Source organism: Dendrobates tinctorius, unplaced genomic scaffold (assembly GCF_039654945.1).
Source record: "Dendrobates tinctorius isolate UK_male_01 unplaced genomic scaffold, ASM3965494v1 ptg000079l, whole genome shotgun sequence".
Lineage (NCBI taxonomy): Eukaryota > Metazoa > Chordata > Amphibia > Anura > Dendrobatidae > Dendrobates > Dendrobates tinctorius.
In genome coordinates, this window is record NW_027361747.1 from 14847588 (window position 1) to 14870041 (window position 22454).

Genomic DNA, 22454 nt, shown 5'->3' on the forward strand with positions numbered 1-22454 from the left:
CCGGCAGAAATCATGGAGATATGTCAGTTTTTTACCTGCATCACAGATGAAAAGTGCCATTACAAGTCTGCGAAAGTCACGGAGCGCACACGGATGGCATCAGTGCAAAGTCTGCGTGCTGCCCGTAATTAACATAGTAATGTGTAGAAAAAGGTTTGCAATTCGTTTATTTTTTCATATGTGAAAATCACTGATGAAACACTGATGGTGAAAACTGACCTGGGCCAAACATTGAGGAAACTGCCATCCAAAACCCTGATGACGCTTGTACCATTATTTTTTTTTTTTTTGAGTATGTGAAAAAACTTTGAGGTCTGAAAGTGGCGTTACAGGAATGTGTTCCCACAAGGACTGTTGGTCTGCTTGTAAAAAATGCACAAATTTCTTACGTTTTACCCATCAAACTTGTCCATTAACCTCAATGTGTGCTAAAAAAGGAATGTTAGATGGACACTATTCGCATGGTATCCGGTTTTTGCAGATCCATTGCAATTAATAGCATAGAAAACTATTTAAAGTTTCAGTGGATGACATCTGTGAAAAATGGACAGAAGGATGACATACTGATGGCATATAGATATATGGATGAAAAATCATTATTTTATTCTGGAGGATTTTCACATGCTTATCTAAAAGCACCCTAAAATAGAGATGTGGTGACCCCCTAATCATTAACACCATGTAGCTGTCCATATATCCCATGTACTACCTAACATCTCCCTACACTATCACTATCATGGTTGATTGGACATATATCTGTCTGGTACATGGCAGTATACTCTCATGCCAGTACTGAAAAGTTTGCACAATTGCATATTTTTTCAGGGATTCTATTTACAGCAAACAGCAGATTTTGGGAAATATATAGACCTAGAGGACAAATATGGCATAAAATAGATTATTATGGGCACACAGCACTGGTTAGAACTAAATAACTTGTAGGATATTACCCACAAAACAGCATTATCTTTACTGTCTGTTCACACTTGCTTTTATCTTCTTTTTACTACCTACTTTCATTTATTTTTTTCCCCCAAAGCAATAGAAACGTGCATCTGTTTCCATTTTTAGGTGACAAAACATCAATAAAACACAAATATAATCCCCCGAGGTCTGCCCTCGGATAACAGAAAACTCCAAACTGCTAACGAAAATGTAATATGTCAGATTGATTCTGTTGTAGAAAACCATTGTAGTCTTTGGTTTTTTTTTTCTTAAAATGGATTTCACACTCATGTTACTTAATATTTTGTTGCTGCAATGCTAAAAACCGCAGTGCAAAGATTATTATTATTATTATTATTATTATTATTATTATTATTTATATAGCACCATTGATTCCATGGTGCTGCACATGAGAAGGGGTTACATACGAATTACAGATATCACTTACAGTAAACAAACTAACAATCACAGACTGATACAGAGGGGAGAGGACCCTGCCCTTTCAGGCTTACATGCTACATACAGTATGGTGGGGAAGGAGACAGTAGGTTGAGGAGTAGATTCTATTTAGAATTTTTTTAAACATTTTTTTTTCTCTCTTTTCCTACCAGCATCCTATGATTTTTTTTTTCTGCTAAAGAAACAAACACACGTCAAAAGTCAGACAGACCCCATTATAGTCAATGGGGACTTTCTGCTTTTGCTTGCATCCGTTATGCAACAAATCTCTATTCCACATAGTGCAAAAACTGCTGAATGGAGCCTCCACCGCAGGTGTGAACGGAGCCTCCACCGCAGGTGTGAAACGAAGCCTCCACCGCAGGTGTGAAATGGAACCTCCACCGCAGGTGTGAAACGGAGCCTCCACCGCAGGTGTGAAACGGAGCCTCCACCGCAGGTGTGAAACGCAGCCTCCACCGCAGGTGTGAAACGGAGCCTCCACCGCAGGTGTGAAACGGAGCCTCCACCGCAGGTGTGAAACGGAGCCTCCACCGCAGGTGTGAAACGCAGCCTCCACCGCAGGTGTGAAACGCAGCCTCCACCGCAGGTGTGAAACGGAGCCTCCACCGCAGGTGTGAAACGGAGCCTCCACCGCAGGTGTGAAACGCAGCCTCCACCGCAGGTGTGAAACTGATCCTCCACCGCAGGTGTGAAACTGATCCTCCACCGCAGGTGTGAAACTGATCCTCCACCGCAGGTGTGAAACGGAGCTTCCACCGCAGGTGTGAACGGAGCCTCCACCGCAGGTGTGAACGGAGCCTCCACCGCAGGTGTTAATGGAGCCTTGCAATGTCCATCAGTCACAGTCGTAATGGAAACAATTGCAGTGTGAACTGTCTCCATATTTTGCATCGGTCCCTGACGTTTAAATAATGAAATATAAAACCAGTCTATATTTTACGTTCAGTACAAACATAATGATAAATGGCATACAGTAATTTGGCATAGCACCTGTGACTTGAACCTTCTGAATTTAACATGTCCTATAGGTGCCTATCATATAGGAATACAATAAATGAACCTCTGTAATAATATTTCACCCGTTATATTTACATCATAATTACATTGTTATTTTTAATGGATTCATTCACTCAGCACATGGCGTTATATTTGAAAGTGGTACAATCCAGTAGTTTTAGACTATGGGAGCAGTGGACTCGGTTGGCACTGAGTGCTGATGCTGGCAGTGGTGCCGACTGCAGAGACACTGGCATCCAGCTCTGGAACATCTGCATTATCATGTGTGTAACAGAGACCTCTAGTGGTTAGTGTGAGGACTGCCGAAACGGGCTTCGCAAAGTTTTCCATGAGATTTTTTTCCTCCAAGGTCCATACCCAGGGTATAAAAGCTTTAGAATACATATTATACAAGTAATCTTGTCACAGTGGTTCATTTTAAGAATTTTAACAGAGAAAAAAATGTCTAGCACATCACAGTGGCCTGCATGTATTACATCGGTATAGTGTACGGGCAGATGACATTTTGAGAGTAGTTTGACCATATTGCAAAGTTCATCATATGATGACAGCTGCTTTTTCTCCATTGAGGCCTCCATGAGTTGTATTGTGGTTCTGGAAGAAAACCATATACACATAATTGAAATTTAGAAATTTGATGCTGAATATACATGTAAGGCCACATTCACGCTGTCAGTATTTGTTCAGTATTTTACCTCAGTATTTATAAGCCAAAACCAGGAGTGGAACAATCAGAGGGAAAGTATAATAGAAACACGTCACCACTTCTGGATTTATCACCCACTCCTGGTTTTGGCTTACACATACTGAGGTAAAATACTAAACAAATACTGACAGCGTGAATGTGGCCTGAAAAACAGTATACAGCACAATGTACATTTACTTTGTAGCCAACAATCAATTAATTTTTTTTTTAGCAAAGTGGAGGCAAAGAAATACTGTCATTTAGGGCCTCATTCATACGATCAGTATTTGGTCAGTATTTTACTTCACTATGTGTAAGCTGAGACCAGGAGTGGAACAATCAGAACAAAAGTATAATAGAACCACGTCACCACTTCTGGATTATCACCCACTTCTGGTTTTGGCTTACAGATACTGAGGTAAAATACTGACCAAATACTGAATGTGTAAATGTGGCTTAAAGGGGTTTTCCACTACTAGGACAATACCTTCTTGAACTAAATATTTGGCCCTAATAAAATAATAAAGCCTATACTCTCCTCCCGCACCAGCGCCATTCCAGCGGTGTCAGCACTCACAGTCCCGGAGCTCTGGTGCAATGTTGTGACACGTGATCATGGCGCCCAATCAGTGCTACCATCCCTGTCTCCACCTTCATTAAACATGAAGAAGAAGCCAGAGGGCAGCTGATTCCTGGCTTCTCCTTCCTGTTTAATCCATATCAAGGCGGAGACAGGGACTCTATCGCTGATTGGGTGCCACGGTCACATGTCATAACACCACACCGGAGCTTCAGGATCATGAGGGCCAACACCGTTGGAACGGTGCCGGCATGGGAGGTGAGTATATTCTTTTTATTTATTTTATTGGGGCCAAATGTTTAGTTCAAGAAGGAGTTGCCATAGTAGTGGACAACCCCTTTAACTTGCCAAACTGATCTGATTAATAGCCATGAGAAATGTGTATAATGAATGACTGTAGCTATTGTAATTGTCCCCATATGTGGTGGTCCGCTGTGCTGGGTGAGGTATGTGCAGCAGGCGGAGGAACATGGATGATACATTAACAATGTATCACAATAATTGCTTTAGATCTTGATGTGTATGTTATTATTACAGTGTAGTAATTATTTTTTATCTGATCAGTTGTGCCCAGGCTTTTTTTTAGATAAAGGATTTTGCTTTGTTGATAAAGAGCAGCCAAAATGTGATAAGAGAGAGACAGAGCAGCATGGGGCTTCTTTGAAGTTGGGGAGGTTATCTCACCCCATGGGCGCAACTACTCCGTGCCGGCGTTAACCACAGTTTCTTAGATTTTGATCCTTTTATTTTTGGCTAATTTAGACTGTTTTTACTTGATGTTCTAAAGGGGGACAATGTGACACAAGATCTTTTTGGTTATGGCTCCATGGACTTTGCATTGTACGTCCTCCCCATGTCACAACCAGATTTCTTCCCATACTGCAAGACATGTAAAAATGTAGAAAAATGATACATGGACAGTGAGGGTTGAGCTGCTATCTAAAAATATCACATTAGTAAAAAAGTACATATATGAAATTGTGAATGTAAAGGTGTGAGGCTTATCCTCCTCTCAGGAGGATGCCACAGTGATTCCCCCCAGGACTGAGACCCTCTTATGTAAATGACAGCACAGAGCATGGCCTCCTGCTTATACAGGAGCATATATTAATAATGCTTCTAGTTATACTATATACAGTATATACAATCTGGTAGCTGCATCCTTTTGGTCACACTTGTCAGTTCTATGGAAAGTTAAAATAAAACATTTTTATGTCATTATATGGAGGGTGATGACCCAAGCATGTAAACTTTAAATATTCCCATAAGCATTAATAGAAAATTATTATAGCGTATTAATGTTATTTATTATGGATCACTTGTATAGCGCCATTAATTCCACAGCACATTACAGAAATTATCATCACCGTCCCCGTTGGGACTCACAATCTAGTTTCCCTATCAGTATGTCTTTGGAATGTGGGAGGAAATTGGTGGGAAACCCACGCAAACACGGGGAGAACATACAAACTCCTTGTAGATGTTGTCCTTGGTGGGATTTGAACCCAGTGCTAACAACTGAGTCACCATATTGCCAATCCTGCTACTTCATTTTCCCTTAAAAAAAAATATATTTTTTATATTTTTGGCCAATACTCAATTTTGCATTAGCTTTTAATTCATTTTCTGGACCATTTAATTTCTACAGCCTCTATGCATCATTGCACATAGCAAACTGCAAAAGTAGGTAAGTGTGAATTAGTCAGCGAGCTCATCTAATAGCAGAGATTGGAGCAACTCTCCATCTTCTGATGAATAATTTCTGAGCTGAGTTATGACCATATCAAAATTCTGCTTATTCAGGAGAAGTAAGGTATAAGGGTTACGATCCGTACTGGAAGACCAGCTCGCTGATGGCTTTGACTGTTAGGCTTTGTGCATGTTGCATTTTTGCTAAGTTTTTTTAGTGCAGATTTGTCACAATGTGAAGGGTTTCCTAGTGGCGGCAATGTGAATGAGAATCCTGAAGTCTCATGCACACTTTGCTTATTTGTGACTTGCAGATTTGGTGCAGATTTAAATCTACAGGATGTCAATTCTTTCAGTGTTTTTGCTGCAGATTTGACCATACTAATGAAAGAGGAAAAATCTGCACCAAAAACGCATGTAAAAAAAGCATGCATTTTTTTGCTGCTGCGTTTTTCTTGCCAAGACATACAGAAGTTTCTGCACCAAATACTTAGGGTGTGTGCACACGCTGCGGATTCTGCTGTGGTTCCGCTGCGGGTCCGCAGCAGTTTTTGCTGCGGTGTACAGTACCATTATTCCCTATGGGAATACAAAACCGCAGTCCACGTAGCCTCAACGTCTGTACATAGCCTTAAGGTATTTTTTCATGATGTTTTTCTGTTTTGAATGGATGTTTTTTGTTCGAGAACTTTGAGGCCTGATATTTTTTTAAAGACTGTGGTGAAACATAAAAAAAGCAGCATGCGATGCATTTTGAAGACCAGATGCATTTTCTTAAAAATCTGCTTAGTTTTTTGAGGGTATGTTACAAATTTAAAAAAGACACAAAAATGCTATGAGATGCATGATGGTTTTTACAAAAACAAATGCTAAAAAAACAGTGTGTGATCTAGGCCTTAAATGGATCTGCCACACAAAGCCAGTTATGCTCTTCTCTGCCCCAACGTTTCAGAGAGAATATAGTGAGATCTGGGTCATTGGTAATAGATGAGACTAGTCCGGAACCGACCCAGATGTCTTTTCCAAGTGCTGCTCCAGGTGACTGACAAATCTCTCATCTGTCAATCACCTGGGGATCTTCTATCTATATTTTCTCTGAAATAGTTTTAGAAACAAATATACCTGGTTGCATTCATCCCGCCAGGCTTCTGATTCATGCTGTCCCTTTTGGGCAGCATGAATCATGTGACAAGTTCCCTTTAAGAAATAAGAAACTTGACAGAAGAGGTAGAGCTCTAGTTACTGGTGACTGATGAATGGTATCCTGTTACCGCTGTCATAATAAATACACACTAGTAGATAGTAGTATGATACTCAATATGGAACCCAGAATTTCACATGATGACAACAAATCATTGAATATTACCTTAAAGGTGTTGTCCGACCTTAGGCTACAAATCTGCAGTCATTGTATGTGACTGCAGACTTGTGAATCCTCACATCGTATGCACTGCGCACTGTGAGGATTCTCCGATGCTGACATTGGGAGTGGGCGGTCATGTGATCACAAGCATGCGATTTGCATACTCCCGGCCACATTCCAGCTAGACTTTGTCTGATCTCGCTCAATTACCTTACATTGAGCGAGGTTGTGCACATGTCTAGTCGGCATGTGACCACATGTATGCAAATCTCATACTTGCAGTTGCCAAGGCTGGCACTTGAGAATCTTCACAGCACACGGTGCGATGATTCACAAGTCTGCAGTCCAAACTCCGGACAACCCCTTTAAATATATTATTGGTTGATGCAATCACATGTACTAATAACTTTTCTCTTTTTATTAATTGCAGTTTCCAAAAATAATGGCATCAGCCACAAGGACATCCCTTATTTTGGGATGTGTCCTAATTGTCGGTAAGTGTTGTGTATATCTATATGTCTCCTATTTTGTAAACTTACAGCATTTTTTTAACAATACACAAATACAATTAGAATAATTAATTTCCGGTACATCTATACATAAGAGACTTAAGATGCGATTATGATTCATTAGTCATATATTACAGCTTTGTGTTGGCTTTTTGTCATGGATTAACTGTAAATTGAATGTTGAGAGTTAAACTTACTGTTTCTTGCTTTGTTTTTTAGTTCCGTGGCTTATCCGTGGTCAACTTTCCGTACCTGTAATCTCAACAGCAACTAACGTATCAGTCATACGGTTGGGTGATTCCTTCTCTATAAAGTGCGCTGGGGATAGTGAATTAGGCTGGGAATATCCCAACTCGGAGGATGTGGAAATTCACAGTGAAGAAAACAACAGTGGCTTATTTGTGTCTGTGTTAGAAGTGAAGAACGCTTCTGCCCATCATACTGGAAACTACACCTGTTATTATACTGACGTCCAAGCTGAAGAGAACCAGGGCACTGACTTATATGTTTATGTTCCAGGTTGGTTTATTCTCCAAATTGAGGAAAACCATATTAGATTTGTACAAGGGGCAGTCCAGGTACTGACAGCCAGTATGCCATGTCCTCATGTGATTGTGTTTTCACAGATCCTGCAGTGCCCTTTGTCCGATCTGGCATGTTGGAGCACTTCATTTTAGTACCAGAAGGTGAAATTGCGACTATTGCCTGCCGAATCACCGATCCCAATGTCCAAGTGATTTTAAGGAACAAGGATGAAAACAAGATTGTAAATGCTGTCTATGATAGCAAGCAAGGCTTTCTGGGGTTTTTCCCATCGGGTGCCTATGTCTGTGAGACAACAATCAATGGCACATTCATCAACACTGAAGACTTTATAGTGCAGACCTGGAAAGGTATATACAGCATCTACAAACCTACTTTAACTTGCATAAAATCCACTAAATTGTAGATATATCGTCCACATCCCTTCACCATCTATAAGGGAACTTTTGTAGCTACATGGACTATAATCATATGATCTTTTATGGAGATTAGCAAATTGATGTGTAACAGATTGCATTAGCTTGGAATTTCCCTAAAATATCAGGTTCTCGAGGACCCCAAATTTTTGCAATTTGATTCTAATGGTTACCACTTTGCTGGATATTTTTGAGGTTCAGGAAGGGGTTAACTAAAAAACATTTTACACTCACCTGTCCTATGCCTCACCTGACTCCTTACACTGCTTCCACTTCTGCTGCAGCTCCTTGGTCCTTTGCTCCAGTCTTCATTTCTTCCAATGCTGAAGCCAATGATTGACCTGGCAAGGTCAAGTTGAGAATGACACAAGTCATCAGTCCTCTGTGTCGAAAGTGCCAAAGACCAGAGAGGAAGATTGGGAGCTTAAGTGGTGTAAGCAGCCATGATAGTTATTCAGCCCTTCCCTTGACTTCTTTTTTTTATACTTTGGGGGTGTGGGGCGACCTTCAGAGCATAATAAACATCTTTTCATGGCAATTATGGTACTTTCAATTTGGACCGAATCAAATCTGACTGCTGAATCGAGCGAAATTTTGGAAGATTTGCTCATCTCTTTTCTGACACGAAGGATAGGAACTCACAAGTTATCAAAATGTAAATACATAACTTTAGACACTGTTATAATGTAGACAGTGTAAAAAAATGATTTTTTTGTGGGCAAAGTGTTTAATTTTTCTTGTGTACTAAAGGATAGCTTAACTTATTGTTTTGTCTCGTGCAGATTTTAAAGACGCTTTTTCTCCAGTTCAAGTTGTTAAAGTTGTTAAAAAAAAAAGATGAGATATGTAAAAAATTCTGCTACTTTTTAAATATTCTTGTCAATGCCAAATCCCCCCAGAGAATGCATAATGTATGGTCTCATGTGTTCCAGATAATTTTTTGGAATGTGATTAGACTTGGAGTCATTTACCCCAAAATAGCGGAATAGTCTTAGGGACTGCAGGAAAAGTAACCTTCCCCTCTGTTACTAGATACGATATTACCAAATTACTCTTCTGTATTCTCAATATGAAACTGAAACACCAATAAGCAGCCAGACAAGTTATATTCCCAAAGCTAGGGGCAAAGCACGTATAAACAATATGCCATTGTGCCCATGGTCTCCATAATAAAATATAAGCCAGAGGAGAATCGATAATTTTTCTCCAATGTTTTGGATCATTTTAATCAAACTATAATTGGGACATTTTTTTCACTTTTTGGCTATTTATCTGGAGATAATTGAAGAAGGAAGAATTGTTCATAAGTATGACTCTCTATTGCTGACTGTAATGATGTATAGTAGGTTTCTATGAAGACAGTGGCTAGATGATAGAGTCACAGACACAGGTATACGTGAAAGTAGTTTGTATTAAACAAGCAGCACAGAACAGCACAGGTGCTGGCGGAGCCAGACAATGACAGCAGTGGTAACAGCAGCAGAACTCAGTCCAGTAGATAGCAAGTTGCACACCAGCACTATGTAGATGTAAGCAGACACAGTCTTAAGAATGCAGGCAAGGACAGTCACTTAGCCCTCTCCCTTGCGGGAGGGGAATCTTCGAGCACAGTGCAGTGGCAGAGAAAGTCACTAGGTAATTGATACTGAATGTGTAAAGGTAGCAGGGATAAGTCTCTCAGGTGAAACGCACACAGCAGTCAAGATCTTCAGCGCATACCGTGAGTGCTGTAGGAGCGGTGAGCGGTGGAGGCAGGGCTGGAAGGAGCCTTCAGGCAGACACCGTCAGAAGGTCCAGGCGGCGGCGGTTAGGCAGCAGGTAATCCAGGTGGATTCAGAAGGAAGGAAGGAGGTAGCACAGCGTGCAACTCCCAGCTAGCAGATCAGGTACAGGACGAGATATACAAGCAAGGTAGTCACGTCCAGGAAAGCTATTTAAACCCGGCGGGCGGGACCAACAGGCGGTGATGTCACAGGAACCAGTATGGCCGAATGAAGCCAGGCTTAAGGGCAACAGTAAGGGCAAAGTCCGGAACACAGCAGAATAGGAATGATGCTTACATTATTCCCCCCTTAAAGAATGTCCTCCGGACAATCTTCGACCAGGCTTGTCCGGGTACCTTAGATGAAACTGCTTCAGCAGCCGCGGAGCACAGATATTCTCCACCGGTTCCCAGGAATTCTCCTCGACAGAGTATCCTTGCCACTTGACCAGGTATTGCAGCTTCCTTCTGAAGATCCGTGAATCCAGAATCTTCTCCACGACATATTGTTCATGTCCATCAACGAGCACTGGAGCTGGAGGAGAGGAAGTACGCCCTGGGAAGGAATTTAGTACAACTGGCTTTAGTAGGGAAACATGGAACACCGGGTGAACCTTCCAGGCAGGGGGCAATTTCAGACGCACCGCTACCGAATTCACTAGAGCCACGATCTTGTATGGCCCTACAAACTTCTGTCCAAGCTTGACAGTCGGTGCCCTCACCCTCAGATTCTTGGTAGACAACCAGACCGTATCTCCCACCTTATACACCGGAGCCGGCCTCCTGGTACGATCTGCTGCTCTCTTATACCTCTCCTGCGCTGTCGTCAAGGTGGTCTTTAGAGCTTCCAAATTCTGCTGTAAGAAGGAAAGATGGTCAGACACAGCAGGCACTGCAGCCTCCTTGGGGAACTGCGGCAAGATGCTTGGGTGGTAACCCTGATTAGCAAAGAACGGTGACTGCTTAGTTGAGGAGTGCTGCGAGTTGTTATATGTGAACTCTGCCAGGGGAAGCAGATCTACCCAATCGTCCTGCAGATGACTTAAGTAGCAACGGAGGTACTGCTCCAGGGTCTGATTCGTACGTTCCGTCTGTCCATTGGTCTGTGGATGGTAAGCCGAAGACAGACTTACTCTAATATCCAGAGCCACGCAGAAACACCTCCAGAACCTAGACGTGAACTGCACCCCACGATCCGAGATCACCTCATCCGGGACCCCGTGCAGACGGACCACCTCTTGAATCAACAAGTCTGCAGTCTGTTTTGCTGTGGGTAATCCAGCGCAAGGGATAAAGTGTGCTGCCTTAGTGAGGCGGTCCACGACCACTAGATTGGTGTTCTTACCCTTGGAGACCGGTAGTTCAACAATAAAGTCCATTGAGATGGATCTCCAGGGACGAGATGGTATAGGCAAGGGTTGTAACAACCCGGAAGGTGACGCACGAGGCGTCTTGAACCGAGCACATACCTCGCAGGATGACACGTATCCCTCCACGTCCTTCCGGTACGAAGGCCACCAGAAGTACCGAGCCAGGAACTCTTGGGTCTTCGTTATTCCACGATGTCCCCCAATCTTAGAATCATGGATCAGTCGGAGGACTTCAAGTCTTGTCACCTCTGGTACATACAGCCGATTCTCCTGTAACCACACTCCTCCACTGAAATTTAGGCTTACTTCGGGGGTAGGTTGCCTTAGCAACGGATCTGCTGCGTATGCTGCTTTGATCTCAGACAGAAGATCCTGATGATGGATTGCAGAGATGAAATGAGCGGGAGACACAACAGTACTAGGAGACGACTCAATCACTTCCTCAGGAGCAGCAATCCTAGATAGCGCATCTGCCTTACCATTCCGTGCCCCCGACCTGTAGGAGATGATGAAGTTGAATTGGTTTAGAAACAAGCTCCAACGTGCCTGACGTGGGTTCAAACATCTTACGGACTGCATGAATTCCAAGTTTCGGTGGTCGGTAAGAACTGTAATTGGAGTTGAGGACCCCAGCAGCAAGTGTCTCCACTCCTTGAATGCCGTCACAATCGCCAGTAACTCCTTGTTCCCTACGTCATAGTTCTTCTGCGCCGGGGAAAGCTTCTGAGAAAGAAAGGCACAAGGATGAAGAACTGCCTTCTCACCTCCTCTCTGTGACAACACTGCGCCGATGGCGACATCCGATGCATCCACCTCAAGAGTAAAGCTCAGGTCTGGGTCTGGATGTCTTAAGATGGGAGCCGACACAAATTTGTCCTTCAGCCGTGTGAACGCCTCCTGGGCTTGCGGAGTCCACCGGAACGGTACCCCCTTCTTAGTCAGTTGGGTGATGGGTGCCACAATCTCAGAGAAGTTACGGATGAAGCGCCTATAGAAGTTGGCGAATCCCACAAACATCTGAACTTCTTTCACCGATCCTGGCGCTGGCCACTCCTGGATCGCTCTGGTCTTTTGATTGTCCATCTGGAGACCCTGTGGAGAGATGACATAACCGAGGAACTGCACTGTTGCCCTGTGGAACTCGCATTTCTCCAATTTGATGTAAAGATGGTTATGCAGCAGGCGTTGCAGCACTGTCCTCAAGTGGAGCCGATGTTCCTCGAGATCACTGGCAAAGATTAAAATGTCATCGAGATACACAACCATAAATACATCAAGCACATCTCGGAAAATGTCATTAACAAAATGCTGAAAGGTTGCAGGAGCATTTCGTAGTCCGAACGGCATGACCCGTGACTCGAAGTGTCCATAACGACAGCGGAAGGCCGTCTTCCACTCATCTCCAGACCGAATTCTCACGAGATTGTAGGCTCCCCGAAGATCCAGTTTGGTGAATATCTTAGCCTGCTTCACCCTCTCCAGTAGTTCAGAGATTAAGGGTAGCGGGTGCCGATTCATGACCGTTACCTTGTTTAAATCATGGTAGTCCATGCAAGGACGCAGACCCCCGTCCTTTTTCTTCACGAAGAAGATTGGTGCACCTGCAGGAGAAGTAGGCGGTCGGATGAAGCCCTTGGCGAGATTCTCGTCGATGAAGTCCTTCAAGGCCTTTAATTCAGGACCAGACAAAGGGTAAATACGCCCGAATGGGATCTCCGCCCCAGATACCAGTTCTATCGGGCAATCATAAGGCCGGTGGGGAGGTAACATATCTGCCCTCTTCTTGTCACATACCTCTGCCAGATCCTGATACTCCGGTGGTAATTGTCCCTCAGTCGTAGCTACTACCTTGGGGATAGCAGCGACCTTAGGAATAGCGGGGTTGCTGTTAGAACTTGGAGGGAACTGCACTTCCCTGGTCTCCCAGTTGATGCGAGGATTCTGAACCTGGAGCCAAGGTAACCCCAGGATAATAGGGAAGTGAGGAGAAGATATTAGTAAAAAGGACAAATGTTCCACATGTTCCTCTCCAATGCATACCTTCACCGACTCAGTCTCCATGGTTACCGGTCCAGATGTAAGTGGCGACCCGTCTACTGTCTCCATCAAGACTGACGACTCCCTCTTCACTGCCCTGATTCCATGCTTCCTTGCAAACGCGATATCCATGAAGTTCCCACTGGCCCCGGAGTCCAACATGGCGGCGCTCTCGACACACCGACCCTGGAAGCAGACCCTCAAGGATAGGTAATAGTGGGAATTCTTCTTAGTAGCGGAGTAGGAGGAAACGACGGATGTCATCGAGATCACCACTGCGTTCAATGGAAGAGATGCCAGCGAATTCATATCGGCAAAGTCCAGGTCTCTCTGATTGTCTCTGCCCCCCGAATTGTTCAGATCTAGGACGCAGGACTCCCCCGCCTCGGAGTTACAATCAATGATAGCTGCAGCCGTCTTACGTCTCCTGACTGGACACTCGGAGATGAAGTGACCGGTCCCCCCGCAGTAGAAGCACAGGTTTTCCTTAAAGCGATGCTCCTTGCGGGCATCAGGAGGATTTCTACGTACGGCATCCACCTGCATCGGTTCGGGCTCGGGCTCGGGATTCCTCCTGCTGGTGACATCTCTGGAGGGAGAAGAGAACGGAACAGTGTTATTAAACCGTAGATCAGACCAGCGCTCCTGTCTGCGCTCGGAGAGTCGATTGTCAATGCGGATGCAGTGATTGATGAAGTCCCCAAGAAGCACGGGCGAGTCCCCGCGTGCCAGTTCATCCTTAACTGCCGTAGACAATCCCCTGCGGAAGATGGCCTGCTTGGCTGCCCCGTTCCAGGTGGTGTCTAAAGCCCATCTACGGAAGTCCAATGCATACTCCAGCACCGAACGCTTCCCCTGCCGAAGGGTCAGCAGCGTCGTCTCAGCAGTATTAGCTCGGTTCGGGTCATCAAACATCTGCGTCATTGCGGCAATGAAATTGTCCATAGAGTTAAGCAGGGGGTCGTCGGTCTCAATCAAAGGGTTGGCCCATGCGAGCGCCTTACCAGACAGCAGCATGACTATAGTCAGAACTTTGGAGCGTTCAGTAGTGAACTGTGGGGCATGAGCAGCAAAGAAGATCCGGCACTGGTTCAAAAATCCTCGGAATTTATCCCTCTCACCAGCGAACCGGAAGGGTGGAAGCTTCGGGAAGGTCGGTGTAGTATCCCGGGCAGCACCTGCTACCTGCGCGGCTGGGGCCTGTTCCAGAGCAGCAATCCGATCGAGCTGCATAGGAATCGCTTGCTCCAACGCCAGAACACGATCACCCTGAAGAGGAGCTGCTTGTTCCAGCGCCGTAATCCGATTTGCCAGTCATTGCAACTGTGCCTCTGCTGCCCCGGCGTTGTGTTCGATACGTTGCTCCAGCGTGTCCAGCTGGGTCCTAATGCCTGCCACATCCTGCCGTATCAAAGCAAGCTGCTTGCTTACACGTTTCTCCAGGGACTCTACACCTGCGGTCTCCATATTGGTGGCTTGTATATCCTGTAATGATGTATAGTAGGTTTCTATGAAGACAGTGGCTAGATGATAGAGTCACAGACACAGGTATACGTGAAAGTAGTTTGTATTAAACAAGCAGCACAGAACAGCACAGGTGCTGGCGGAGCCAGACAATGACAGCAGTGGTAACAGCAGCAGAACTCAGTCCAGTAGATAGCAAGTTGCACACCAGCACTATGTAGATGTAAGCAGACACAGTCTTAAGAATGCAGGCAAGGACAGTCACTTAGCCCTCTCCCTTGCGGGAGGGGAATCTTCGAGCACAGTGCAGTGGCAGAGAAAGTCACTAGGTAATTGATACTGAATGTGTAAAGGTAGCAGGGATAAGTCTCTCAGGTGAAACGCACACAGCAGTCAAGATCTTCAGCGCATACCGTGAGTGCTGTAGGAGCGGTGAGCGGTGGAGGCAGGACTGGAAGGAGCCTTCAGGCAGACACCGTCAGAAGGTCCAGGCGGCGGCGGTTAGGCAGCAGGTAATCCAGGTGGATTCAGAAGGAAGGAAGGAGGTAGCACAGCGTGCAACTCCCAGCTAGCAGATCAGGTACAGGACGAGATATACAAGCAAGGTAGTCACGTCCAGGAAAGCTATTTAAACCCGGCGGGCGGGACCAACAGGCGGTGATGTCACAGGAACCAGTATGGCCGAATGAAGCCAGGCTTAAGGGCAACAGTAAGGGCAAAGTCCGGAACACAGCAGAATAGGAACGATGCTTACACTGACGTATAATGTGGTTCTTGTTTTCTTACAGTAAATGAAAACCTAAGTGTGGAGATGCAGGCAACAAAGACAGTGTTCAGATCAGGAGACACCATCATTGTTTCCTGCGTTGTCCTAGAAAATGAGGTTGTTGAATTCCAGTGGAACTATCCAGGACAGCAGGTAAGTCATGATATAAGATGAGGGGAGTCTTCATACTGGAGCTTAGAGGGAACCTATCATGTAAAGTAATGCTATTAACCTGAAGATATGGGGTTAATGTGCAGGTTAATAGCATTTGGACTCCATGTGGCACTGAGAGCCCCACTGCCCAGAGGAAATGAATGTTATCCCCCCCAGCAGCCTTGCTTGCTCTTTCAGTCACCACTCTGTGTATAGAGAGCGGCGGCTGAAACCGAGTCCCCGACATTGACTGTCAGCAGCTCAGCAGTGGAGCCAGCTGTCAGTTAGTGATGGGGGCGCAGTTACAGCAAACGCTCTCTATACTCAGGGAGGTGACTGAAATGACTATGACTGGCAGTCGAATGCTGCCGGGTGGAATAAATATCCTCCTGGCACCGGATCTCTCATTGTCAGAACACTATTAACCTGCAGATTAACCCCATATTTGCAGGCTAATAGCATTATTTGACATGACACAAATTCTCCTCCTAGTGATGACTGCAGATAGTCAAAGTCTTATCATTTTTTTCAGCAGGGCATTTGTCTATCAATGCAAAAAAACAAAGCTTAAAGGTATAATAGAATTAATATTTCCTGTGATTGCAGCGAGGAGTTGGTCTAAAGAAAGTTGAAGAAACAAAGATTCCTGAGTTGAGGCTGGAATATACTCTTACCATACAAAATGCAACAGTCATGGATTCTGGAGAATATGAGTGTGTGGTCACCAGTGCTATAGATGAGGACATTATAGAAGTGAAAAAAGTCAATATCACGGTTCACGGTAAGTAAGAGGTGATTATATCGTTGAGCAAAAGAAAACATTGCTTACCTGTGATAAATGCTTTAACAATTTATTAAGCCAGTAATAAATGATCGGATGAATCTGACAAACATTTTAATTTAATCCAATAATCATATACGTGTCATCATTCTCAAGTGAATGTTGGATGAATATGGTAATATCTACGGATTAAAGATTAGCAAAAAGTTTTGAAGCAGGCACCATACTGTTGGATCAATTTTGCTTAATTACACTTTTATCCTTCATTATTGTTTTTTTATGCTTTTCTACGAGCCAACAATTATTATAATCGTCATGATTTTGATGTTAAAAGAAATATTTTTTATTCTAAAATTGAATCGACAAGTATTATTATTTTGGGGGGGATATTGGTTATTGCAAATGGTATAATATTGTTTTTTTTTTCTGCAATTCCAGATAAAGGGTTTATAGACCTGAGTCCTAATTTTGGACTATTGGAATTCGTCAACCTTCATGAAGTGAAAAGCTTCTCGGTGGACGTCCATGCTTATCCAACCCCCAAAATATACTGGTTAAAAGACAATGTAACACTTAATAAGAGTCTGACAGAGATCACAACCAGCACAATGCCCACAGAGGAAGCCCAGTAAGTCTGGAGAGTTTTACGTACTGACCTAACACTCTGCTTTATACAGTGCAACACGTCTAAAGTATTCTAATAGGTTCCCAATTAGCATACATTATATCAATTTTTCCCTCACTTATGGCTCTATAAATGTTGCAAAACTACAACTCTCAACCTTCTGGAACTTGTTACTGTGCAGCATCTGTAGAGTGGCAACCATGACATTATATAGAGCTTGATAACACGATCGATTAGATAGGGACAGTTTTTTGTGGCAACTACCAAACTAGGAAGTCATCCAGTTCAGAGAAGGACATAAAATTGGTGCAATCTGTGGCCGAATCGGGGCCCAAGAGGTAAGGGGGCCCATTTTGCCTCCAAAGCAGGCGAAATTGTGCATCATGATGATCTATTGGACAGCAAAGGGCCCATATACTGTTCTCAAACAAGTGCCCTCTTCTGTCTGTGTCCGCTCCAGATCCAGTTCCCTATTTCCCAGAGGATCCCAAAAATGGGATAGATTCTACTTAATCAATTAGCATCTGACCAGCACTTCCATTCTGTGTTTCCTAATCAACATATATTGGTGTGATTTCTCAGGAATTATCCGCCTACAGTTGAATCTCGCTTTCTCTAGTGGTGCTCAGCTCATCCAATAATCCATACTTCCATCATCAAAAGATATTTTAGTTGCATTCACCATAAACTTTTAGATTGTTCATTTCAATTCAGCATGGTTCAGGAGCAAAAGAGAACCGGCCCTTCCAAATCCATGATGAGGTCTTGACAAAGCATTCATGTATGCAAAACATTGTCTGACAAGCTGAAGCGGCGGGTCTCCTTCGTACCTGTATATGCTAAATTTAAATAAAGAACCTAAAAAATTATTGTGAGTGCCGTTGAAATACCTTATGATGATGCATAGGCCAAAGTCTTCTAGTTATATACTGTTATTTGCCTTTTCCTGTATTGTGTGGCGCAAAATGGACATTATAAAACTATAAGTAAATGATTGCAATTCAAACTAGTTCTTATTTTACACAGATACATAACCATGCTACAGCTCATACGTGCCAAGGAAGAAGACAGCGGGCTTTACACGCTTGTGGCTCAAAATGATGCCGAAATTAAAACTCACTCATTTGAATTGCAGATTAAAGGTGAATATTTTTTTTTTAAATAGAAAATCTTAGAGTAAAAAAAAGTAATAAAACTGAAACCTTTAAACTTTCTTATTTCCAAATGTTCTAGTTCCAGCATTGATATTGCAATTGGCGGATGATCACCACGGATGTGGAATGGTTGGTTTGCAAAGACATAAAAAAGTAACTATTCTGATTGTTATAGATTAAGCCGATGATATTTATATTATGATTATGGGGAACTGTACATTAGTAGCAATTAATATACTGTATTACATATTACAGGTGCAATAATGATTCCTTCTGGTCCATTCTGGTAACCAATGGTTCGGAGATCACAATGGAGACGCATCGGGACAATGACAATTTAGTTAAAAGCCAAGTGAACTTCAAGAAAGTGGAGGAAACTGTGGCAATCCGGTGCATAGCAAAGAATGATCTCGCGGCTGTTGCAAGGGAGCTGAAGTTGGTTGCACCCTGTAAGTCATTTACCAATTACTCTGTTTGGAAATACTATAGTGGACTAGTATTTTATACAAATTTCTGTCTTATTCTCACTGTGGTATAAATCATATATGAGTAACGTATCCTTAGCCGCCAACATGTTGTATTAAAATATGAACGAACAAGAAGAAGGCATGACATGGATTCACAGTTATACTGCTATACTATAATGGGGTTGACAAAAGAGGAGACCCCATTTGTATAGGAAAAGATTAACCTCCAGCTACTGTGGACACATTAAAGTGGATCCGACACCAAATTTTACAAAGTAGATTACACATATTATTAATAAAACCTTAGACCCAAAGAGAATGGGTTTGTAAGCTTGGGTGTCCCAAGTGTATTGAATCTCCACACACGTGGGCTGATTGACATCTGCTCAGTGTTCCTCCACCTGCTGAGATCTCACACTGTTCAGCACAAGCTGCAGCTATCAGTCAGGCTGCATAGGCTCAGTCAGACTGAATACACTCACATTGGAAACAATTTTAAAGAATGTCTGACATGGATTTTCCAAGCGAGTACACCAGGTTAAATTTATTTAATAAAGAATGAAGCTTATATTGGAGATCCATCTTCTTTAACTTTGATTATTAGTTTTAGTTTGTACTTTAATTTTGCCTGTTGAACTGAATTGCAGGTTAATCTATGATTTCTTTTCTTTGAAGCCCTGCGCTCAGAACTGACTGTAGCTGCTGCAGTGCTGGTACTGCTGGTGATACTCATCATCTCAATCATAGTCCTTGTCATCATATGGAAACAGGTAAGAGACACATGTTTGTCTACAATATCATAACTATTTATTATCTATCCCATATCTATCTATATCTATCTACATATCTATCTACACATCTATCTATATATTATCTATTATTTATCTATTATCTATCTATCTATCTATCTATCTATCCCATATCTATCTATCTAGTATCTATCTATTACCATCTATCTATCTATCTATCTATCTATCTATCTATCTATCTATCTATCTATCTATCCCATATCTATCTATCTAGTATCTATCTATTACCATCTATCTATCTATCTATCTATCTATCTATCTATCTATCTATCTATCTATCTATCTATCTATCTAGTATCTATCTATTACCATCTATCTATCTATCTAGTATCTATTACCATCTATCTATCTATTATCTATCTATCGTTCTGTTTTTTTTAGTATCATTAAATGTTAAACATAAAATATTTCATTTATCAGAAACCAAGGTATGAAATTAGATGGAGAGTCATAGAGTCAATTAGCCCTGATGGTCATGAATATATATACGTAGACCCAATGCAACTTCCCTATGATTCCCGATGGGAATTTCAAAGAGATGGACTTGTACTCGGTAAGAAAAATTTTTTCAGTAATTAAATTTAATTGAAATTCATTGCTTTCTTTACCATCACTTACCGTTACTTGTGATTTTCTAGTGTGAATTAACGTATGTGATTTAATCTTATGCAGGTCGAATCCTCGGATCTGGTGCCTTTGGCAAAGTAGTAGAAGGCACTGCATATGGACTTAGCCGTTCACAGCCTGTGATGAAAGTAGCTGTTAAAATGCTGAAGCGTAGGTTCAAATGATATATTTATCAATTCTATCTCCCATCAATGTATCTGATTTTAATCTATCTGCAGTAATATCTATTGATCTATCTATCTATCTATCTATCTATCTATCTATCTATCTATCTATCTATTTTAATATTCATAGTAGAATTAATTCACACAACTTCAGTTTCCCGACCGTAACCTCACAGCCTCATTTATGCCTTTGAGGCTCAGTTTGAGAAGTCCGGCCATTAGCCTAATTTTTTTGGAGTTTGTTTAACTTTATTGATTTGTACTTTTTTCAACAGCGACTGCCAGATCAAGTGAGAAGCAAGCTCTTATGTCTGAGCTCAAGATAATGACTCATCTCGGCGCTCATCTGAACATAGTGAACTTGTTGGGAGCTTGTACTAAGTCAGGTAAGTAATGATTGTATTATCTATATAAACACTTCATGAAGGGGTTTCATCATGAGAAGAATTTTTATTAAAATCATTTCTGCTTGGGGCTGCATTGCCTTTATTTGCCCCAAATTTATCAAAGTGTCGCACAATGAATCTGGTGCATCTCTGCTCACCACACCCTACTGGAGTGCGAATTGTCACTTTTGCAACTTAAAAAAAAAAAAAAAAAAAATCGCAAAAATCGTGAATTTGGCTTACAGCTTATTTGCATAGCTAACCACTCCCACTTTCCAAATTTGTCAAGAATGGTAGAAAATAAGGTAAATGTCTCAACCTTTCTTGCAAAACTGGCGCGAAACATAATTTGCAACTTTTTGACAACAGAAAGCTAGCACAAAAGCATATTTTATTGCTAGATGAGTTGGTGCAAAACCAATCCAGTGGCCAAGTCTATAATCTGTTGTTGCTGGATGGTAGTCCTGAGAATCGCCTCTTACTTGACATCATCCCACGCTCTCTAGATTAGCCACTAATCAAAAGAATACTTGTGGATGGCATAAAGTAAGAGGCGGTACGTAGGATTCTTGTCCAAGGGCCATGTCAGTAATCTAACCGGGAACTGCAAATTGATGCACATTAGCTCTAATTGCTGATGTCTGGGTCATGACACATTCATGCAGGTGATACCTTCTCATAGTAGACAGAGGTGGAAGTTGGATCTAAGTCTTGCTACCCTCCTTTAAAATGGTGGCCGCCCAACTGGTCATTGTCCAGATCGAAAGAACTACTAAGGTTTCCTTTATTGCCCTAGGCACTCACCATTTCCTCTTCCAATTTTTCCCTTTCTATTAGTCCCTCTAGGTCCCAATACTGTTCATAGAGTTTTGACTCCCATGAATGTAGATGTAGTGATAAAACTATCATTGTGTTATCTTCCACAATAACTAATATTCTAATACAAGTCATATTGATTATCAAATATGATGTAAAATATATTGGCCAAGAGATCTAGATATAGTTTGATTGTTTGGTTGTCGAGAGTGTTAGTCCTTTAGCGTTACCCAGGGTGCACCACATGGAGGCGGTCTAAGGTTGTTTTTTATAACATGAGGCTCATTATCTTCCAGGACCTATTTACATCATTACTGAATACTGCTTTTATGGAGATCTGGTGAATTACCTGCACAAGAATCGGGATAATTTTCAAACTCGACACCCAGAAAAGCCAAAGAAAGATCTTGATATCTTTAGTTTGAACCCAGTCGATGAGAGCACAAGGAGGTAAGATATGATCCATATACTATTAATATATGTTGACTTCACTATGAGCACTTTTCACTAGATTGGGACTTCTCGGATTTTTCCCAACTTTGAATGTTAAGTCAATTTAAATGGGAAATCTGTGACTTGGTAGATAGAAATCAACTACTCTTGTTCTTTGTAATTTCTCTGTATGGGTGGCCTTACAATCCTGGTGATCAACTCAAAAGTATATTAAATCATTTCTTTACATTTCAGCTATGTGATTTTATCTTTTGAAAACAATGGTGACTATATGGATATGAAGCAGGCGGACACCACCCAATATGTACCCATGCTAGAGATGAATGAGGCTTCCAAATATTCTGACATTCAGAGATCTCTGTATGATCGGCCCGCATCTTACAAGAAGAAACCTATCTCCGGTAAATTCTA

The 22454-nt window shown here is 42.4% G+C and overlaps 1 protein-coding gene and 1 long non-coding RNA gene across 2 annotated transcripts in view; one reads left to right on the forward strand and one right to left on the reverse strand.

The window, feature by feature from the left end:
• Positions 1–2475: 2475 nt before the first annotated feature.
• LOC141096836 (uncharacterized) lies at positions 2476–3761 on the reverse strand. The gene is made up of 2 exons (XR_012233789.1): positions 3657–3761; positions 2476–3018 (listed from the first exon to the last, which is right to left on the reverse strand). It is a non-coding gene; the product is annotated as an uncharacterized lncRNA (long non-coding RNA).
• Positions 3762–3837: 76 nt separating this feature from the next.
• PDGFRA (platelet derived growth factor receptor alpha) overlaps positions 3838–22454 on the forward strand; it is a 38979-nt gene continuing 20362 nt past the window's right edge. The window contains 17 exon segments of the mRNA XM_073583549.1: positions 3838–3947; positions 7172–7235; positions 7470–7769; positions 7877–8143; positions 15631–15761; positions 16368–16542; positions 16981–17170; positions 18194–18309; positions 18401–18437; positions 18439–18474; positions 18577–18770; positions 19464–19558; positions 20018–20150; positions 20270–20374; positions 20664–20774; positions 21887–22040; positions 22278–22444. Coding sequence (XP_073439650.1) covers positions 3909–3947; positions 7172–7235; positions 7470–7769; positions 7877–8143; positions 15631–15761; positions 16368–16542; positions 16981–17170; positions 18194–18309; positions 18401–18437; positions 18439–18474; positions 18577–18770; positions 19464–19558; positions 20018–20150; positions 20270–20374; positions 20664–20774; positions 21887–22040; positions 22278–22444 — 2314 coding nt within the window. The 5' untranslated portion in view covers positions 3838–3908.